At 41.0% G+C, this 20,273-nt stretch overlaps 1 protein-coding gene across 2 annotated transcripts in view; it reads right to left on the bottom strand.

Moving 5' to 3' along the window:
• The window catches only part of PCOLCE2 (procollagen C-endopeptidase enhancer 2), a 147,335-nt gene that overhangs the window by 40,841 nt on the left and 86,221 nt on the right, over nt 1-20,273 (bottom strand). The window contains exon 6 of one of the 2 annotated variants that reach the window (XM_054714127.1): nt 5,978-6,031. The exons of the other annotated variant lie outside the window; for it this stretch is intronic. Coding sequence (XP_054570102.1) covers nt 5,978-6,031 — 54 coding nt within the window. The remainder of the gene's footprint in view (nt 1-5,977; nt 6,032-20,273) is intronic. 2 annotated transcript variants of the gene reach the window in all.

Raw genomic sequence — 20,273 nt, 5'->3', positions numbered from 1 at the left:
GTTTTTTTTCATTTAGTACTGCAGTGCTCCATTTTTTAATTATTTTATTCCCATTTTTTTATGATATTTAAGGGGTGAGAGGAGGAGAAACACTGATTTGTTGTTCCACTTATTTATGCATTCATTGGTTGTTTCTTATTATGTGCCCTGACCAGGGATCAAACCCAAAACCTGGGTGTATTGCGAGGGTGCTCTAACCACCTGACTACAGGCCAGGGCCCATTTCTTTGTTACTGTTTTTTTGTTGTTGTTGTTTTTGTTAATCCTCACCCAAGGATATTTTTCCATTGATTTTTTTTTTTTTTCTTTTGGGAGAGTGGAAGAGAAAGGGAAAGACAGAGATAAATATCAATGTGAGAGAAACACATCGATTGGTTGCCTCCTGCACAAGCCCCGGGCAGGGCCTGGGCGGAGCCTGCAACCAAGGTACATTCCCTTGACTGGAATCAAACCTGGAACCTTTTGGTCCACAGGCTGATGCTCTATCCACTGAGCCAAACCGGCCAGGGCCCCATTTCATTTTTAATGTGTCTTATGCATGCCTGCAGTGGAAGCATTTCTGTTCATAATCTTCATAGCAAAATGCTCTGAAGGAGAGAGCAAGTGATTATTTTGTTTTGGTGCTCATAATGACATCATTAAAAACTCCAATTTTAGGGGTACTAAAGATTTAATGGTGATAATAACTGAGGCTTAAAAGCTCTCTTAAATCTCAAGGGATTTCATTTAAGCTTTTGCTGTCATTATTTAAACAATGGTAAAAATGCTGTTTGGCTAATTCTACTTAAAAACTAATTAAGTGGAAACATGACATTTGAGTTAATTGAGGGTTTGACTAAAGTCCTTTTTTGAGGCATCTTCTCAGCAGAATCACTTAGGCATCAGGGACAGCCTATGCTGAGGCAGCCAGCCGTCTCCCCCCGCCCCCCGCCCGCCCCTCTCAGCTAATTTCAGCGGGAGGTCTGTACTTGAGCCAACCAGTCAGAAAAACTGCACGATCTCTTTTGCCCTGAAGGTTATTACTTTCTGAGCCAAGGGACTCGGCAGACCTAGAAAAGGAACTCAAGACATGCTTTTAGTCTGGTCACAAAAGTGACCTAAGGAGATCAAATAATGCTTCTGAGAATCAAGCCTTTCACAGAAATATTCTGTCTTGGTTTTGAAAACATATTCCTTTAAAGAAATACGAACAGTGTGCTTGAAACACAATTCTCAACTGCAGTTATAAATAAAATGTTACTGATGTTTAAATGATAAAATAACAAAAAGCAATTATTATAAACACCAAAAAAAAAAAACCTTAAACCCAACTCAGCCAGCCTTCTAGGCAGGATGTTATAATTATAGTGACCATTCACTGCCTTTTCCGTGAACTAATCTTGGGAGCTATATTGGAAACCAAATTTTCTCAAGGAAAAGTATTTTAGTAGCAGTCACATTTTTGTTATGCTGCACCTTAGCTTTGTATGAATGTGACAAAATCACAGTGCCATGAATTTACTGAGGGGCATGTGTTGTATTTGCAAATTAATGTTACAAATCACTAAGAAGGAAAGAAGAAATCTCACTTGGATCCACTCTGCCCTGGCAAAGCCCAGGAGTAGATTGAGGAGGCTGCTTCATTTCTTACAGCTGGCTACATTGGTTCTTGCATTCCACAGTCTTCCCCTTCCTCGATCATAGTCAATCAACCACAATGTCCTGCAAATTGTGCCTCCTAAACATTTCTTGACCCACCACCTGCTCTTCTCTCCTAGCCCTCCCTGCCTCCTCTTTATCTGGACCACTGCACAGCCTCGGGGCAGCCTCCCTGCTAGCAGTCTAGGACAGGGCTCTAGGGAAACAGGTCTGTCACTGCGCACCAACCTGCCCTTCCAGGGCACAATGTCTGCAGAATGTGAAACCCAACTGAACCCACCTGCCTCCTCTCTCTAGGCCCCAACTCAAGGTTTAGGCTCCAGAAGAGCATCTGTCTGCCCTGTGTCTGTGCTAACAGAGCTGCCTCTGGTTGGAATGAGCCTGTCCTCCCTTCTGCCTCCAACTCCATCTCTTCCCTCAAGAAACACCATCTCCTCCAAGAGGCATCCCTGACCTTCCTCCGCTTGTCAGAAAGGCCCAGCACATTCCTTTACCTTGTTTTGCTCCCTCCCACTACTTATCAGTTGTTAATCTCTGTGTTCCAGGTGCCTCACTTAGTGCCCACACATGCTGGCGTGTAGTAAATGTTTCCGAACTGAATTCCATGCTATTGATAGTGCGCTAACCACACACAGGGATGATGTGATAGCCCCCCAACCGCAACACTCCTCCTTCTAGTCATACTTTTTTTGTATCCTCACCCAAGAAGGATATTTTTTTTAACTGAGGGAGAGGGAAAGGGGAGGGGGAGGAGGGAGTGAAGGAGGAAGGGAGGGAGATGGGGAGAGAGAGCGCAACAGACACAATAATAGGTTGGCTCCCAACTGGAGATCAAATTGTAAATTAGGTATGTGCCCTGACTTAAAATTGAGCCCAAAACCTTCAATTCCAATATTGTTAGTGGTATCAATTCTTCCTATTCATGAGAATAGTACATAGTGCCATTTATTTAGGTCTTTTAAAATATATTAATAAGGCTTTATCATTTTCTTATTAAGGCCTTGCACAAGATTTGTAAAATCCATTCTTGAGTATTTTATATTTTGTTGCTATTAAAATATATTTTTATACATACAAATTTTAAATTAAAGCTATTTTAAAAAGATATTCTTGAATAAATTAATGTTTTCAACAAATAAACATATAAATCTGCAAGTCACACTTTAATCCGGTGATGTATGAAACAGATTTTCTAAATTCAAGCCAATCTTGAATTCCTGGTCAAAGAGTATTTTTTATACATTGTTATGTTTGGCTTGCTAGTATTTTTTTTCTTTTTGCAAGGAATAAAAAAAACTTTATTTTTCATCACATTCATTAGTGAGATTGGTTTCTAATATTCTTTTCTGGTAGTGTCCTTACCTAGTTTGAGTGTCAATTTAAATGAGCCTTATAAAATTAGTTGTGGAACAACCCTATTTTTTGATGGAAGAATCTGTGTAGTGCTGAAATTATTCATTCCTGGAATGTTTGTTAGAATGGATGGAGAAATTCAATCTGGGTCTGTTCGCCCACCCCTTGATCACTTTTAGCTAGATATCAAATTTCTTTAATAATTATTTGGCAATTCTGGAATGTTCTTTCTTCTTTTTTAAGTGACTATTATATTTCATTTGAAATGAAAGTTAACCATTATTTTTTAAAAATCTTTATTGTTGAGGATATTACAGATGTCCCCCTCTTTTCTCCCTTCACCGGGTTCCCGCCCCACCCCAGGCCTTCACCACCCTATTGTTTGTGTCCATAGGTAATGCATATGTGCATGTAAATTCTTTAATCTTTTAAACCCCTCCCCACTTCCCACTGAGATTCAACAGTCTGTTCCATGTTTCTATGTCTCTGATTCTATTTATTCACCAGTTTATTTTGTTCATTAGATTTCTTGTTCAATTTATTCTTAGATTTAATTGTCTATATGTATTTAATGCCATTTTACTGTTCATATTTTTATCTCTTCCCCTCTTTCTCCTCCTTCTTCCTCTTCTTAAAGAATACCCTTCTTCTTCTTCCTCTTCTTAAAAAATACTCTTCAACATTTCATGTAATACTGGTTTGGGGGTAATGAACTCCTTTAACTTTTTCTTGTCTGTGAAGCTCTTTATCTGACCTTCAATTCTATGGTAAATGATAGCTTTGCTGGGGAGAGTAATCTTGGTTATAGGTCCTTGCTATTCATCACTTTGAATATTTCTCGCTATTCCTTTCTGGTCTGCAAAGTTTCTGTTAAGAAAACAGCTGTCAGTCGTATGGGTGCTCCCTTGTAGGTAACTAACTGCTTTTCTCTTGCTGCTTTTAAGATTCTCTCTTTGTCTTTAGCCCTTGGCATTTTAATTATGATGTGTCTTGATGTGGGCCTCTTTGGGTTCCTCTTGTTTGGGACTCTTATGCTTCCTGGACTTGTAAGTCTATTTCTGCCCAGCTGAGGCCCAGCTGTGAAGCAAAGCAGGCTGGTGCTAGTGCCAGGTCTTGGGCCATTTACTGATGGGTTAGGGGCATGATGACACCAGCTGCAGCTTGTTTCAGAGATTTTAGGAAAGTCTGAAGCCTGAGCCAGGACAGGCCATTCATATGAAAAAGCTGCTGCAAACAGCTTGGGGCTCCAAATTGGATTGGGAGAGGTCTCAGGGAATCACCAGGGCTGAGCAAACAGTGTGAGCCAGGCTGATGAAGACTCAGATATGGCTGCTAGTCAGCCCTGTGACAGGGGAGGTCCTAGCACAGGAACAATGACCCCTGTGACCAGCCCCATCTGGAAGAAAGCTACCCCTGAGTTCCTGCCCTGATGCCAGACAATCCATATGTCCCTAGATTCCCCCAAAGTTGCCGGGTGCTGAAGCTCAGAGGACATGACACAGTGTAAGTTTGTGTGCGGGCCTTTTAATAGGACCTGGTACTCCAGCAGCCTCTGTGCCACTCAGCCACAATCTCTGCTGGTTTTTACAGGCCGAAATTACAGAGACTTCTCTTCTCAGCTCTGGAACTCTGGGCTGGGAGTCTGGTGTAGGGCTGAGACCACTTGCTTCTCATGGGTGGCCTCCACAGGAAAGATCTCCCTCCTGATTAGAAAAATGGCACACATGGATGTCAGATCAGCCAGTTCCATGCCTCCAACCCCTCCTACCAGTCTCAATATGCTTTCTTCTTTACTTCTCTAGTTGCAGGACTTCCATTCAGCCAGATTTCAGGAGTTCTGAATGATGGTTGTTCTATATTTTAGTTGTAATATTGATATGGTTGTGGGAGGTGGCGAGTACCTGAGTTTACCTAGACCGCCATCAACTTCACCAAAAGCTCACTTTTACACCATTAAGTATAGTGTCTAAATTCTGGGCATGAGGGAGGCTGGCTATGCATCCTATTTGTATTGCTTTTTTATTTTAAATTTATTTATTGAATTTATTGAGATCACAATAGTTAATACAATTATATAGGTTCCAGGTACAATTCTATAATACATCATCTGTATTTTGCATTGTGTGTTCACCACCTCAAGTCATGTCCATTTTTGCTTGAAAAATGTATTTTTCCCTGTTGTTGGATGCAGTGTTCTCTGTCCCTTAGACCAAGCCTATTAATTATTTTTTTAATCTTCAGCATCTGAATTTCCCATCTTTCTGTAATTCACAGTTAATCTGTCAATTATTTAGAGATGTGTTTAAAATCTCCTACTATAATAGTGGACTTTGTAGATCTATCTTTTAATTTTAATTTTTATTTTTTCTTTTGCTTTACACATTGACATACATGCAAGTTTATAACTTCTGATAAATTGCCCTTTTTAATCATTATATAGTTAACTATTTCTAGTAATGCTTTCTGCCCCAAATCTACTTTGACTTGATATCAATAAAGCTATGCCACTTTTCTTCAATTAGCATTTTTTCCAATATCTTTTTTGTATTATTTTATTCTCAAATGCTCAGTCTTCTTGTTTTTTATGTGTGTGTGTTTTTTAAATGTCTAATAAACAGCACATGACTGGATTTTGCTGTTATCCAGTCTAACAGTCTTTACCTTCCCATTAATAATTTGATACATTTGTATTTATATTGGTTACAAATAGATCTGGAGATATTTCTACCATCCCATTTTTTGCTTTTTATATGGCCTATCTTTTTTATGTTTCTCTTGCCCCCTTTTCTTTTTGGACCTAACACTTTTTCTCATTTCATGTTTTTCCTCCAGTGTTTTGGAAGTTAAAGACTTCTACTTTTTCTAGAGGTTACCCTAAATTTAACATCTCTATTTACTTTAGCAAATTATAAAGTTTAATAATATCTTCACCCTATTGTCAAATAATACAAGGACCTCAGAACCCTTCAACACTTATGACCAATACCTTTGTCCATTGTTTCCTCCTGCACCCTTTATTCTGTGATCATTATCTTCCAGCCTGAAGTACATAATGAAGTTTCTTTGGTTAGAATATGTTGGTAGTAAACTCTCTCAGCTCTTGTTTAACTGAAAAAGTGTTGATTTCACCCACATTCACAAAAGAGGTTTTTCACAATCCAAGTTTAATAGTTACTTTGTCTCAGTACTTTGAAGACATTCTTCTAAGATCTTCTAACTTACAATGTTGCTGTTGAGAAGTTAGTTATTAAGTTATGTCTTTCCTTTGTGATACCATGCCTTTCTCTTTGGCTGTTTTTAACATCCCTCTCTTCTGTTCTGTGGTTTACTATAAAGCACATAGGAATGGGTATCTAAATACATAAAACCCTAATATGCAAATAAACTAAAACCCTAATATACAAATGGTAGAACTGAACAACGCTATGACGTGCGCTGACCACTGGGTGGCGCGGATGGAACATGGCAGGTGTTGGCAGCAGGCAGCAGAGCATGGAACATGGAGGGCATCAGTTGCAGCAGGATGGTAGAGCAGGTGAGCAGGGGCGCCAGACCAAGGCGGGTCACCAGTCGCTGTCATCAGGGCGAGCCTCTGGTGGTCACTGACCACCAGGGGGCAGACGCTCAAAGCAGGAGCTGCCCCCAGCTCGCAGACCCCAGGCCAGCCAAGTCAGGTGCCAACGGGGGGCCCCCCAATCGCCCCACAGATTGGCCCTGATCACCTGCCAGGCCTAGGGACCCTACCAATGCACGAATTCCCGTGCATTGGCCTTCTAGTATTATATACTATATATGTCGCTTAGGATTTACTGAGTTTTTAATTTGATGATTGATATCTTTCATCCGCATTGGAAAAGTCTCAGCTATTATTTCTTCAAACATTACATTGTTTATTTTCTGTTAGAGAACTCTGATTACATGTGTGTTAAACATGTGACATGCTTCCACTCTGGCCTCTGTGCCTCTGAACACCTCTTTCTCTTCTCCATCTATCTGTCTATGCTACATTCCAGCTAATTATCTCACATCTATTTCTCAGTTCCCCAATTCTTCCTGGAGCTATGTCTTATCAGTAATTTTACATATACATTAAGTTGTTTGTTTAAATTATTATATGTCTCAGTTTTAAAAATTCTCTTAGGCTCTTTTTTAAATCTGTTTCAACATTTCTGAAAGTCTCTTGTTTCTTAGTCATATTTTGAATATCCTGCACTGTGTATTTGGTTGGCATATTTCTTTAAGCATACACATTTCACATTCTGTCTCATACTTTTTATAAATGCCTTTATGGATCTGACTATACTGCTTATTTCTGCTGTTTCCTGTTTATGTTGACTTTCCTTGGTGCTTTGTGCTTTTGTATTGGGAACCTATGTTTCTTAAAACTTTATTTATAGGTATTCGGGGTTTTTTTATTTAAATGTTTTATTGTCTAAAGTATTACATGAGTCTACTTTTTCCCCAATTGACCTCTTCCTCAGACATTCCCACCAACCAGCACATGCCCTCACCATTCTACTGTCTGTGTCTATTGGCTATGCTCATATGCATGCATACAAGTCCTGTGGTTGATCTCTTACCCCCTCACCCCCCACCTTCCCTCATAGGTTGGACAGTCTGTTCGATGCTTCTATTTCTCTGGTTCTATTTTTGTTCATCAGTTTATGTTGTTTATATTTCACAAATGAGTGAGATCATGTGATATTTATCTTTCTCTGACTGGCTTATTTCACTTAGCATAATGCTCTCCAGTTCCATCCATGCTGTTGCAAATGGTAAGAATTCATTCTTTTTTAAAGCAGCATAGTATTCCATTGTGTAGATGTACCACAGTTTCCTAATCCACTCATCTGCTGATGGGGACTTAGGCTGTTTCCAAATCTTAGCTATGGTGAATTGTGCTGCTATGAACACAGGGGTGCATATATCTTTTCTGATTGGTGTTTCTGGTTTCTTGGGATATATTCCTAGAAGTGGGATTACTGAGTCAAATGGAAGTTCCATTTTTAATTTTTTGAGGCAACGCTATATTGTTTTCCACAGTGGCTGCATCAGTCTGCATTCCCACCAGCAGTGCAAGAGGGTTCCCTTTTCTCCACATCCTGGCCAGCACTTGTCGTCTGTTGATAATAACCACTCGGTCAGGTGTGACTTATCATTGTTACCTTATCAATGGTACCTTATCATTGTTTTGATTTGCATCAATTGGATGATTTGTGACTCTGAGCATGTTTTCATGTCCCTTGGCCTTCTGTATGTCCTCCTTCAAAAAGTATCTATTTAGGTCTTTTGCCCATTTTTTGGATTGTTTATATTCCCTTTGTTAAGTTGTATGACTTCCCTATAAATTTTGGAAATTAAACCCTTATCGGAGATAACATTGGAAAATACGTTCTCCCATGCAGTGGGCTTTCTTGTTGTTTTGTTGATGGTTTCTTTTGTGATGCAGAAGCTTTTTATTTTGATGTAGTAACATATATTTATTTTCTCCTCGTTTCCATTGCCCCAGGAGCTTTATCAGTAAAGATATTGCTATGACAAGTGTCTGCTATGTTGCTGCCTATGGTTTCTTCTAGGATTTTTATGGTTTTCTGTTTTACATTTAAGTCCTTTATCCATTTTGAGTTTATTTTTGTGTATGGTGTAAGTTGGTGGTCTAGTGAACCACACCCAGCACAGCCAATGGTTAACCTGAGGAGGGGTGTTGAAGGATTAAAGGATACAGACAAGAGAATACAATTGGGGCCAGGTGGATCACTATGCCTGGATGAGGAAACAGTGAACCTGCTTGTAAGCAGGATCTTTAATTTATATTCAGATTACACAAAGCAAAACAAGGGCAAGATGTTTACAATGTTACTGTGAATTTCAAATCTGCTTCTTTCCTCTTGTTGCCATTCTCTGAACTCTATCAAGCTTTGTTTAGGCAGCACTTGCTGCACCCCCCACAACCCACATCCCATACCTACCTAGGAATGCAGGGTCAGACTATAAGGTCAAGCTTACAATGATAGCCTTTTGGCTATAATTGTGATGGGAGGGCTTTGCCCTCCAAGCTGGGACTTGTATGTGGCTTTGCCATAAGTCAGTCCGAGGCCTGATCCAGTCTGAATGCTGTAGCCGTTCTCCACAGTCTAGTTTCACTTTTATGAATGTATCTGGCCAATTTTCCCAACACCATTTATTGAAGAGACTGTCTTGACTCCATTGTATGCTCATGCCTATGCCAAATATTAATTGAGCATAATGCCTTGGGTCAACCTCTGGGTTCCCTGTTCGGTTCCATTGGTCTATATGTGTTCTTGTGCCAGTACCAGGCAGTTTTAAGAACCATGGATTGGTAACATAGTTTGATATCTGGTATTGTGATCCCTCCAACATTGTTCTTCTTTCTCAGATTGCTGCAGCTATTCAGGGTCTTTTTATATTCCAGATGACTTCATTATTATTATTATTATTTTAATTTAATACATCTTTACTGTTCTCATTATTATAATTGTTCCTCTTTTCCCCCCCATAGCTCCCCTCCACCTGGTTCCCACCCCACCCTCTGCCCTTACCTCCCCTCCACCCCCACTGTCCTCATCCATAGGTGTATGCTTTTTGTCCAGTCTCTTCCCATACCTCCCAAACCCCTTTCCCCCTGAGAATTGTCAGTCCACTGCCTTTCTATGCCCCTGATCCTATTATATTCACCAGTTTATTCTGTTAATCAGATTTTTTATTCACTTGATTTTTAGATTCACTTGTTGCTAGCCATGTATTTGTTGTTCATAATTTTTATCTTTACCTTTTTCTTCTTCCTCCTCTTCTTAAAGAATATCTTTCAGCATTTCATATAATACTGGTTTGGTGATGATGAACTCCTTTAGCTTTTTCTTATCTGTGAAGCTCTTTATCTGACCTTCAATTCTGAATGATAGCTTTGCTGGGTAGAGTAATCTTGGTTGTAGGTTCTTGCTATTCATCACTTTGAATATTTCTTGCCACTCTCGTCTGGCCTGCATAGTTTCTGTTGAGAAATCAGCTGATAATCATATGGGTGCTCCCTTGTAGGTAATTAACTGTTTTTCTCTTGCTGTCTTTAATATTCTCTCTTTGTCTTTTGCTCTTGTCATTTTAATTATGATATGTCTTGGTGTGGTCCTCTTTGGATTCCTTTTCTTTGGGGTTCTGTGTGCTTCCTGGACTTGTAAGTCTATTTCTTTCACCAGGTGGGGGAAGTTTTCTGTCATTATTTCTTCAAATAGGTTTTCAGTATCTTGCTCTCTCTCTTCTTCTGGCACCCCCATAATTTGGATGTTGGTACGCTTGAGGTTGTCCCAGAGGCTCCTTACACTATCTTCAACTTTTTGGATTCTTTTTTCTTTTTCCAGCTGAGTGTGTTTTGCTTCTTTGTGTTTCAAATATTTGACTTGATTCTTGTGGTCCTCTAGTCTGCTGTTAGGTCTCTGTATATTTTTTATTTCAGTCAGTGTATGCTTAATTTCTAGTTGGTCCTTTTTCATATCTTCAAGGGTCTCACTAAATTTATTAGCCTTTTCTAGGAAATTCTTGAAAAACCTTATAACCGTGGTTTTGAACTCTATCCAGTCATTTGTTTTCCTCCATTTCTTTCATTTGTGATCTGTTCTTTGTCTCCGCATTTTCGCTGCTTCCCTGAGTTGATAGAGTGGCTTTGTGTGCTGGGTGTCGTATAGGGTCCAGTGGCTCAGCCTCCCTAATTACCTGAGGTGGACACTCTTGGTGCACCCCTTTGTGGGCTGTGTGCACAGTCTTGTTGTAGTTAAGTCTTGATTGTTGTTGGTATCAGTGGGAGGAATTAACCTCCAGGCCAATTGGCTGTGAGGATCAGCTGTGTCTATGCTGGGAGAACTTCTGTGCTGGAGACACTCTTATGAGACAGGACTTGCAAAATTGCAAAAGTCTCTGTGTTCAGCTTGGATGGGGCGGGGTTTCAGGGTGGAGCAGACAGCCTTGGTTTTCTGTCAGCCCTGCCCTATGAGGCCCCTGGGACTCAGTGTCCCTCGGTAATCACTGCAAGCACCTCTGGGAGAAAGCCGCCATCAAGTTTCGCCTGCTGCCACACAGTCCAGTTTCTCCCCGAATGAGTTGGAGTTCCCAGAAACTTGCCCGGAACTGGAGTTCAGCACAGTCAGGAGTTTCCTTCTCCCTCCTACTTTAGAAAGCCAGCTGCACACTCAGCCTTCCGTGCATTCAGCAGTCAGTCCCCTCTGTGCACGCGCACCTCCGGACCTCTGCGTTCCACAGCTTCCAAGTCTCAGTGTGCTTTCTCTTTCCCTGATAGTCCAGATTTCACCCGAATGAGTTTGGTTTCCCAGCGTCTTGCCCAGTACTGGAGTTCAGTGCAGTCGGGAGCTTCTGACTCCCTCCTGCTTTAGAAAGTCAGCCGCCCATGCACACAGCCACCTGTCCTCTCTGTGTGTGAGTCTCCCTACCTCTGCCTCCTGCAGCTCCTCTGATTCTCAATGTGCTTTCCTCTTTTCTTCTAGTTGTAGAATTTCCACTCGGCCAGCTTTCCTGTGGTTCTGTCTGTTTTGTCTTTTAGTTGTAGTTTTGATATTGTTGTGCGAGGCAGTTTAGGTGTTTACCTATGCCACCATCTTGTTTTCTCTTCTTCACATGCCCAGATGACTTTTTGGAGAGTTTGTTCTAGGTCTTTGAAGTACGCCATTGGTATTTTAATGGGGAGTGTATTGAATCTATAGATTGCTTTGGATAGTATAGACATTTTGATGATGTTGATTCTACCAATCCATGAACACAGTATATTCTTCCATTTGTTTATGTCTTCCTCTATCTCTTTTTTCAGCGTCCTATAATTTTCTGAGTACAGGTCCTTTACCTCCTTGGTTAAATTTATTCCTGGTATCTTAATTTTTGGTTGCAATGGTAAATGAGATTTTTTTTGTTTGTTTCTCTTTCTGTGAGTTCATTATTGGTGTATAAAAAAGCCATAGATTTCTGGATGTTAATTTTGTGTCCTGCTACATTGCCAAATTCATTGCCTATTATGTTTTTATTGGAGTCTTTAGGGTTTTCTCTGTACAATGTCATGTCATCTGCAAACAATTACAGTTTTATTTCTTCTTTTCCAATTTGAATGCCTTTTGTTTCTTTTTCTTGTCTGATCGCTATGGCTAGCAATTCCAATACTATGTTGAACAGAAGTGCTGAAAGTGGGCATCCCTGTCTTGTCCCTGTTATTAGGGGAAATGGTTTTACTTTTTGCCCATTGAGTACAAGGTTGGCTACAGGTTTGTCATATATGGTTTTTATCATGTTGAGCTCTGATCCTTCTATTTCCACTTTGCTGACAGTTTTTATCAGGAAAAAATGTTGGATTTTGTCAAATGCCTTTTCTGCCTCAATTGATATTATGTGCTGTATCATGTTTATTGATTTGTTTTCAATAAAGTTGTTTATGTGCTGTATCATGTTTATTGATTTGCAAATATTATACTAGCCTTGCATCCCTGGAATAAATCCCACTTGGTCATGGTGTATGATCTTTCTGATGTAATGCTGGATCCGATTTGCTAGACTTTTGTTGAGGATTTTAGCATCTATGTTCATCAGAGATATTGGCCTGTAATTCTCTATCTTTGTAGTGTCTTTATCTGGTTTTGGAATTAGGGTAATTGTGGTTTCATAGAAAGAACTTGGAAGTGTGCCTTCCTCTTGAATTTTTTGGAATAGTGTGAGAAGGGTAGGTTTTAGTTCTTTTTCTGATTGTTTGGTAAAACTCCCCTGTGGCCCTGGCCAGTTTGGCTCAGTGGATAGAGCGTCGGCCTGGGGACTCAAGGGTCCCAGGTTCGATTCCGGTCAAGGGCATGTAACTTGGTTGCAGGCACATACCCAGTAGGGAGAGTGCAGGAGGCAGCTGATCGATGTTTCTCTCTCATCGATGTTTCTAGCTCTCTGTCCCTCTCCCTTCCTCTCTGTAAAAAATCAATAAAATATATTTTTTAAAAAAAACAGAAAAAAAAAACCTCCCCTGTGAAGCTGTCTGGTCAAGGGCTTTTGTTTGCTAGGAGCTTTTTTTTTTTTTTTTTTTTTTTTTTTTTTTTTACTGTTCCAATGTCATCAGTAGTTATCGGCCTATTCAAGTTTTTTTATTCTTCCTGATTAAGTTTTGGAAGCTTGTATTTTTCTAGGACTGTGTCCATTACATCAAAGTTGTCCAAATTGTGGGAGTAGAGTTGTTCGTAGGTTTTTTGTTTTGTTTTATAATCCTTTCTTTGTCTGCGGGGTTGGTTGTTACTTCACCTTTTTCATTTCCAATTTTGGTTATTTGGGTCCTCTCTGTTTGTTTCTTGGTAGCCTGACTAGAGGTTCATCAATCTTTTTTATCCTTTCAAAGAACCACCTCTTGGTTTCATTGATCTTTTGTATTGTTTTTTTTGTTCTTTATGTCATTTATTTCTGCTGTGATCTTTATTATTTCCTTCCTTCTGCTTACTCTGGGATTTTTCTTGTTGATCTCTTTCTAATTCTTTCAGTTTTAGGGTTAGATAATTTATTACTATTTTTCTTGTTTTTTGAGGTAGGCCTGTAGAGCTATGAACTTCCTTCTCGGGGCTGCTTTCATTGTGTCCCATAGATTTTGGATTGTTGTGTTTTCAATGTTTCCAGAATGCTTTTTATTTCTTCTTTGATCTCTTTGGTAACACAAACATTGTTTAATAGCATGCTATTTAGCCTCCAAGTATTTCATGGTTTTTATTATAGTTGATTTCTAATTTTATCCCATTGTGATCTGAGAAGATGCTTGATATGATTTCTATCTTCTTGAATTTGAAGAGACTTTGCCTGTGTCCTAATATGTGGTATATCTTTGAAAATGTTCCATGTGCACTGGAGAAGATTGTATATTCTGTAGCTTTGGGTTGAAATGTTCTGAAAATGTCAATTAAGTCCATCTGATCTAGTGAGTCATTTAGGATTGCTGTTTCTTTGCTGATATTTTTGTTTAAAGGATTTATCCAATGGTGTCAATGGGATATTAAAGTCCCCTACTATGATTGTATTGCTGTCCATCTCTCCCTTGATATCTTTAAGAAGCTTTTTCATGTATTTGGGTGCTCCTGTATTGGATGCATATATGTTTACCAAAGTTATATCCTCTTCTTGATTTGCTCTCTTTAGTATTATGAAGTGGCCCTCCTTATGTCTTGTTATAGCCTTCAGTTTGAGATCTATTTTGTCAGATATAAGTATTGCTACCCCAACTTTATTCTCATTTCCATTTGCCAGAAAAAAATTTTTCCCATCTCTTCACTATCAGTCTGTGAGTTCTTTGTGCTGAGGTAGGTCTCTTGTTGACAGAAAATACATGGTTCATGTTTTCTTATCCATTCAGCTACCTTATGTCTTTTGATTAGAGCATTTAATCCATTTACATTTAAGGTTATTATTGACTAGAGGCCTGGTGCACAAAAATTCATGCACAGGGGAGGGAGTCCCTCAGCCTGGCCTGCCCCCTCTCACAGTCTGGGAGCTCTAAGGGGATGTTCTACTGATGGCTTAGGCTCAGCCCTTGCAGCTGCCGCAGCTTTGTCCTGAAGGACAGCTGGAAGGATGTTAGGCTGTCTGGTCTAATTAGCATAGTATGCTTTTATTATTATTGATAGGTACTTCTTTGTTGCCATTTTTATCCTTTGTGCCTGTGTTCCTTCTTCCCTTTCTATTTCTTCTTTTTTACAGCATGCTTTAACATTTCTTGCATTGCTGGCTTGGTGGTAATAAGCTCCCTTAGACCTTTTTTGTCTGTGAACCTCCTGATTTCACCTTCAATTTTGAATGATAGCCTTGCTGGCTATAGTACTCTTGGATTCAGTCCCTTGCTTTGTGTCACTTTGTATATTTTATTCTATTCCCTTCTGGCCTGATTTGTTTCTGTTGAGAAATCAGTTGATAGTCTAATGGGAGATCCCTTATAGGTAACTTTCTGTCTCTCTCTGGCAGCCTTTAAGATTCTTGCTTTGTCATTGGTGTTTGCCAATTTAATTATGATGTGTCTTGGTGTCAGTCTATTTGGGTTCATCTTGTTTGGGAATCTGTGAGCTTTTTGGACTTGTGTGAGTTTTTTTATTCCCAATATCATGGAAGTTTTCTGTCATTACTAGTATTTCTTCAAACAGGTTTTCTATTCCTCACTCCACTTCCTCTCTTTCTGGCACCCCTATTATGCAGATGTTGTTTTGTTTCATGTTGTCCCAAAGCTCCCTTAGGCTCTCCTCCTTCTTTTTAAGTTTTTTTCCAGTTGCTGCTGTGTTTTATCTACCTTGTCTTCTAATTCACTAATATAGTCCTCACTTCTGGTCTACTGTTGTAACTTTCCATTTTGTTCTTTATTGTGGCTACATCATTCTTCACTTCCTCTTGATTCTTCTTCATTTCCTCTTGATTTTTATGCATGTTGTTGAATTTATCTTCCATCCTTTTCAGTGTCCTTATACCATTGCTCTGAATTCTTTCTCTGACAACTTGCTTGCCCCCATTTCATTTATTTCCTTTTCTGATAATTTCTCCTTTTCTTTAGAAGGGGAGGTTGTTTCTTTGTCTCCCCATTTTTCTTTGTGATTCAAAGAAACAGACCAGATCAACTGCTATGCCACCCAGATTTTTTGAGTTTGTCTCATATAGATGTTTTATGGGACCCAGTGGTCCAATCTCTCTGGTCTGGGCAATCTAGGGATGCCTCCTACTTGGGCAATTTGGGTTAACTTGGTGTAACTGGGACTTGAGTGTTACTGTCCCATTCGTGGATGGAGTCTTCTTTCAGTGTGTCTGGTTATGTAGCTTGCTTTCTACCACTTTTGACCAAGCAGCACAAAATACAACTTGATAAAATACGACACAAAGGGAACAAAACACGAATGTACTCAGGACACTGATAACCCCAATATTAGTGACCACTAGAGAAAAGAGAATTAGAGAAGAGAAAAGAGAGCAAAAATGATATCGAGGAAAGAAAAAATTGTAACAGAAAAGAAAAAGTAAAAAAAAATAAAAAAACATATACATGTGGGGAGAAAACACCACAGAACAAAAAGATAAATGAAAATGCAAACAACGAACACCCAGAAAAGAGGGTGGGGGCAGAATCTGTAGAGGCAGAGCTTATATACAGAAAGTAAGGTTAAGGAATTGAATGAATATGGGGAGGACCTCGGTTCAGTATAGAAGCAGTAGAAAGAGATGAGTGGAAAAGAAGAAAAGAAAGAGAAAAAATTTTTCAAAAATAAGATAAAATAACAATTAAAAATAGAATGAAGAAAAAATAATGTGAAAAAATAAAAAAGAAACAAAAAAACAAAGAAATGTTTTTAAATTTTTAAATAAAAGATAATCTTTTTAAAATAAGTGAAGTGTTGTTCATTTCAGCTGTTTTAATGCCCCATGGGGGCTGATTTATGATCCCACTCTTCTATACTGTCTGACACTTCTCATTGTCCTAATAGGTAGTCAGCACTGTGTTGAATTTCCACATGATCCACCATCCTCTGTTTGTGTCTATCTCCACTGCCAGCAGGCAGGACCAATCTGCCCACTTAGACTGTCTGCCTGCTGTCAATCTTAATCTCTCAAGCAGCTATTTCTGACATAGATTTAGTTAGGGAGGTTGCTGTATTGCTTTCTGGGACTGAATGGCCGCTCTTCAATCCAGTCCCTGAGGGCTCTTAGGGGCTATTCAGATTTTTTGTGTCCTTTGTACCACTCAGGGTGTAGTCTGAGTGTGGCTATATTATTGCCTGGAGACTGCAGGGAGATAGCTCTTCAGGAGAAAATGGCTGCTTAGGTCCAGAGTGTCAGGAATGTCCCAGTGTTGGACTCTTGGTCACCTCTCCCCAATCTGCTCTTCTCCACAGCCTCTCCCCAGACTCCACAAGTCCTACTTCCACCTGCACCTCAGTCATGGTTGAGCGTTTTTATTTGAAAGGTCCTATGAACTGGGTTTAGCAAATAAAAGCAAAGACCAAGAAGAGGGGAAACAACTGCGCCACTGTTTCTCTACCCCCGGCACTGTGTAGCTTGGGCAGTTCTTCAGGCATTCCTCTCTGGGTTCAGCCTCTCATGGCTGTGGACTTAGATCTATAACCCCCTGCCACCAGCAGTCCTGTGGACTTCCTTTCCACAGTCACAGTGATATGGACTTAGTGCCATGCAGCTTCCTTCTGACCCTCTTGGAGTTCTCACAACTCTCTCCAGCCCAGATCCCCAATCCTACCATTCTCTGAGCATCATCTGCCCTTCCCAGATGCAAATTGTCTCACCAGCTGTGTCTATTTACCAATTCCAGCTGTATATTATTCAATTTAGATGCTCCTTCTATCTGCTCTAAGGCTTGGGACACATTTGCCATTTTGGCTGCCATTTTGTGTCCTCCCTTCCATTTTTTTCTATAGGTATTCTTAAAGTTTAAGATGCATTCTTCCAATGAGAATTTATATTTTCTTCTGTCAGCCCCTGTGGGCACTACCAACTTGGAAACTATAAATTAAATTCTTGAGTGCATTTAGTATAAATTGTAACCCTAGACTTATATGTGGACTGTATTTTGGTTAGGAATTATCATAAAGAACTACCTCTTCTTCCCTTTATCAAAAGCTAAGGCCAAAACGGCTGATGTTCCTTACTATCACTTGTGGGTTATAGGGATAGTTAGTTAAGTCATGTTGGTGTCACTTTCAGTCGGTCCCTTATGGTCTTTGATCAAATGTCCCCCCTTTCCTGGACCCTGAGCTCTATCCTCTATTCCCAAGCACGGCCTGTAAAGAATGAAGTTCTTGGTCATCAAAGACTGGCACAAATCCTGAAGAAAGCTGCCACCTCCAAATACTTGTTTTTCTCTCCAGATTTGGGCTTTTCATCACTTTTGTTTTTTGTGGGGTTTTTTTTTTTTTTTTTTTTTTTTTACCTCAGATGATTTCTCTTATTTTTTGCCAACTCAGCAATGCTTTAACCTAGCTTATTTGCCATATTGCTAGAAAATTAAATGAAATTATTTTTAAAACAGTTGTATACAAAGAAAAAAACATGGCAGAAGAAGCTAGAGCAGGATAGTCAAGAGGGAGTTGTTTTTTAATTTGGGAGAACTTAAATTTATAGGTTATGGGGAAGGAACCAAAAAAAGGAGGCAGAACTGAAGATGGAGAAAAAGAGGACTACTGGGTCAAGGGGGATTTCAAGGGAGAAAAGAGGAGCTGAGAAGGAGGATCTAGAGGAAAAGACTGGCTTCTAATCAACAAGGGTGTGATTAGCTGAATAATGGCCCCTAAAGTGTCCACTTTCTAATTCCTGGAACTTATGAATGTTACTTCATATGCAAAGGGACTTGGCAGAGAAGGTTAAGTTAAGGATCTTGAGAAGGGGAGAGCATCCTAGACTATGTAGGTGGGCCCTGAATGTAACCACAAGTACCCTCATAAGAGAAAGGTCTGACTGCTGTGGAGGAGAAAATATGACAGAAGCCGAGATAGGATGATGTGCCTTAAAGACAAGGAAGGAGCCACTGCCAAGGATTGCCAGCAGCCTCCAGAAGCTGAAAAAAGGCAAGGAAACTGATTCTCTTTCAAGCTTCCAAGATAGGCCATGAAGCCAGGACAAGTGAAATTGGGAAACTGAGACAGAGAACTGAGCAAACTGCAGAGTAACTTATAGCAGATACACAAGGTCACCTCCCTAGAGATAACATCTAGGCCTCAGCTATATTTCAGCTTCAGACCCAGAAAAGCAGAAAAATCAGGTGAGCGACTCCAGGACCAGCTGTAATGACTAACAACCCCCTGCTCTGACACTGACCAATCCATGGAGACCACGGCCCTGGAGGAACACACCTAAGAAACTGATGAATATTCTGTTGCTTCCCCCAAGACCTCCCCTAAGATACCCGCCTGTGAGAAAGAGATAAAAGCCCTCAAGACAAAGGACCCAGCACATGTTCTCCCTCTGGGGGCAGCCACCATTCTTCCCTTTCCCTTCTTCTCTTCCCTTCCCACCCGTGGGACCCCCCCTCCCAGACACACATCTCCTAAACTCTAAAGGATCCCTTGAGACTTGTGACCAGGGCAGCGATGGGCAGTGGCAGCTCATCCCAGGAAAAACCTCTGGCCCTGTACCCAAGACCCGCTTTCCTCTGACTTTCCAGAGAATTAAAGCAGCCCAGCCTGGGCTCTCCTGTTGCTCCTTCTATGCTAAGCTCTTCCTTATTTCATTGTTCCAGCTTTCATAAACATTTCCTCATAATCACCTGGACCTGTGGTGGGAAACCTTTCCTGCACAAAGTCAGAGCCCACACACTACTGGCCAGCCCTGGGCAGACCTACCCCAGCCAGGTCTCCCTGCCTGGCAGCACTTCCAGAAGAAAACACCTGCTGACAGGTTGATTTTAGCCCAGTGAAACTGATTCCAGACTTTTCACCTCCAGAATATAAGAGAACAAATATGTTGTTTTAAGCCACTCAGTTTGTGGTAATTTGTTCCAGCAGAATAGAAAAAGAATATAAGGGACTCTTTAGGAGCTTAGAAATGGGCTTTTCTCCAACACATCCTATATAATAAAGAGGGAATATGCAAATTTACCATCACTCCACCACAAAGATGATGGTGCCCTCAGCAGAGGTGGGGGTTTCCATAACACAAGATGGCTACACCCACAGTGGAGGGGGGGTTTCTGTAACACAAGATGCTGCACCCACAGCAGAGGCCGAGTTCCTGTAAGGAGCCTTAACGAGCAATCAGTAGGGACATGAGACTGTGTCCCCGCCCCCGACCCCTGTGGGGCTTGACAGGGGACCTCAGGCTGTGCCTCCCACCCAGAAGGGCTTGAGGGGGGACCTCAGGCCACGCCACCACCCGGTGGGGCTTGATGGGGGACTTCAAGGTTCAACCCCGACCCTGGTGCTGGGCTGGGGGACCTCAGGCTGCACCCCCCACCCCAGCGCCAGGCTGGGGGACCTCAGACTGCGCCTCCTGCCTGGTGGGGCTTGACAGGGGACCTGAGATCGCACACCCCACCCCGGCGCTGAGCAGGGGGACCTGAGGCTGCGCCCTCCTGCCTTGCAGGTCTTGACAGGAGACCTCAAGGTTTGCCCCCCTGCCCCAGTGCTGGGCCGGGGGACCTCAGGCTGCTCCCCTTGCCCCGGGCTGGGGGACCTGAGGCCATGACCCCCGCCCAGTAGAGCTTGACGGGGCACCTGAGGCTGTGCCTCCCTCTTGGTGGGGCTTGATGGGGGACCTGAGGCTGCACCCCCCTC

The sequence above is a fragment of the Eptesicus fuscus genome, chromosome 3, assembly GCF_027574615.1.
Source record: "Eptesicus fuscus isolate TK198812 chromosome 3, DD_ASM_mEF_20220401, whole genome shotgun sequence".
In the NCBI taxonomy this organism is placed as follows: Eukaryota; Metazoa; Chordata; class Mammalia; order Chiroptera; family Vespertilionidae; genus Eptesicus; species Eptesicus fuscus.
Note: the sequence above shows the minus strand (reverse complement) of the source record. Positions and strands in the feature narration are given on the sequence as shown.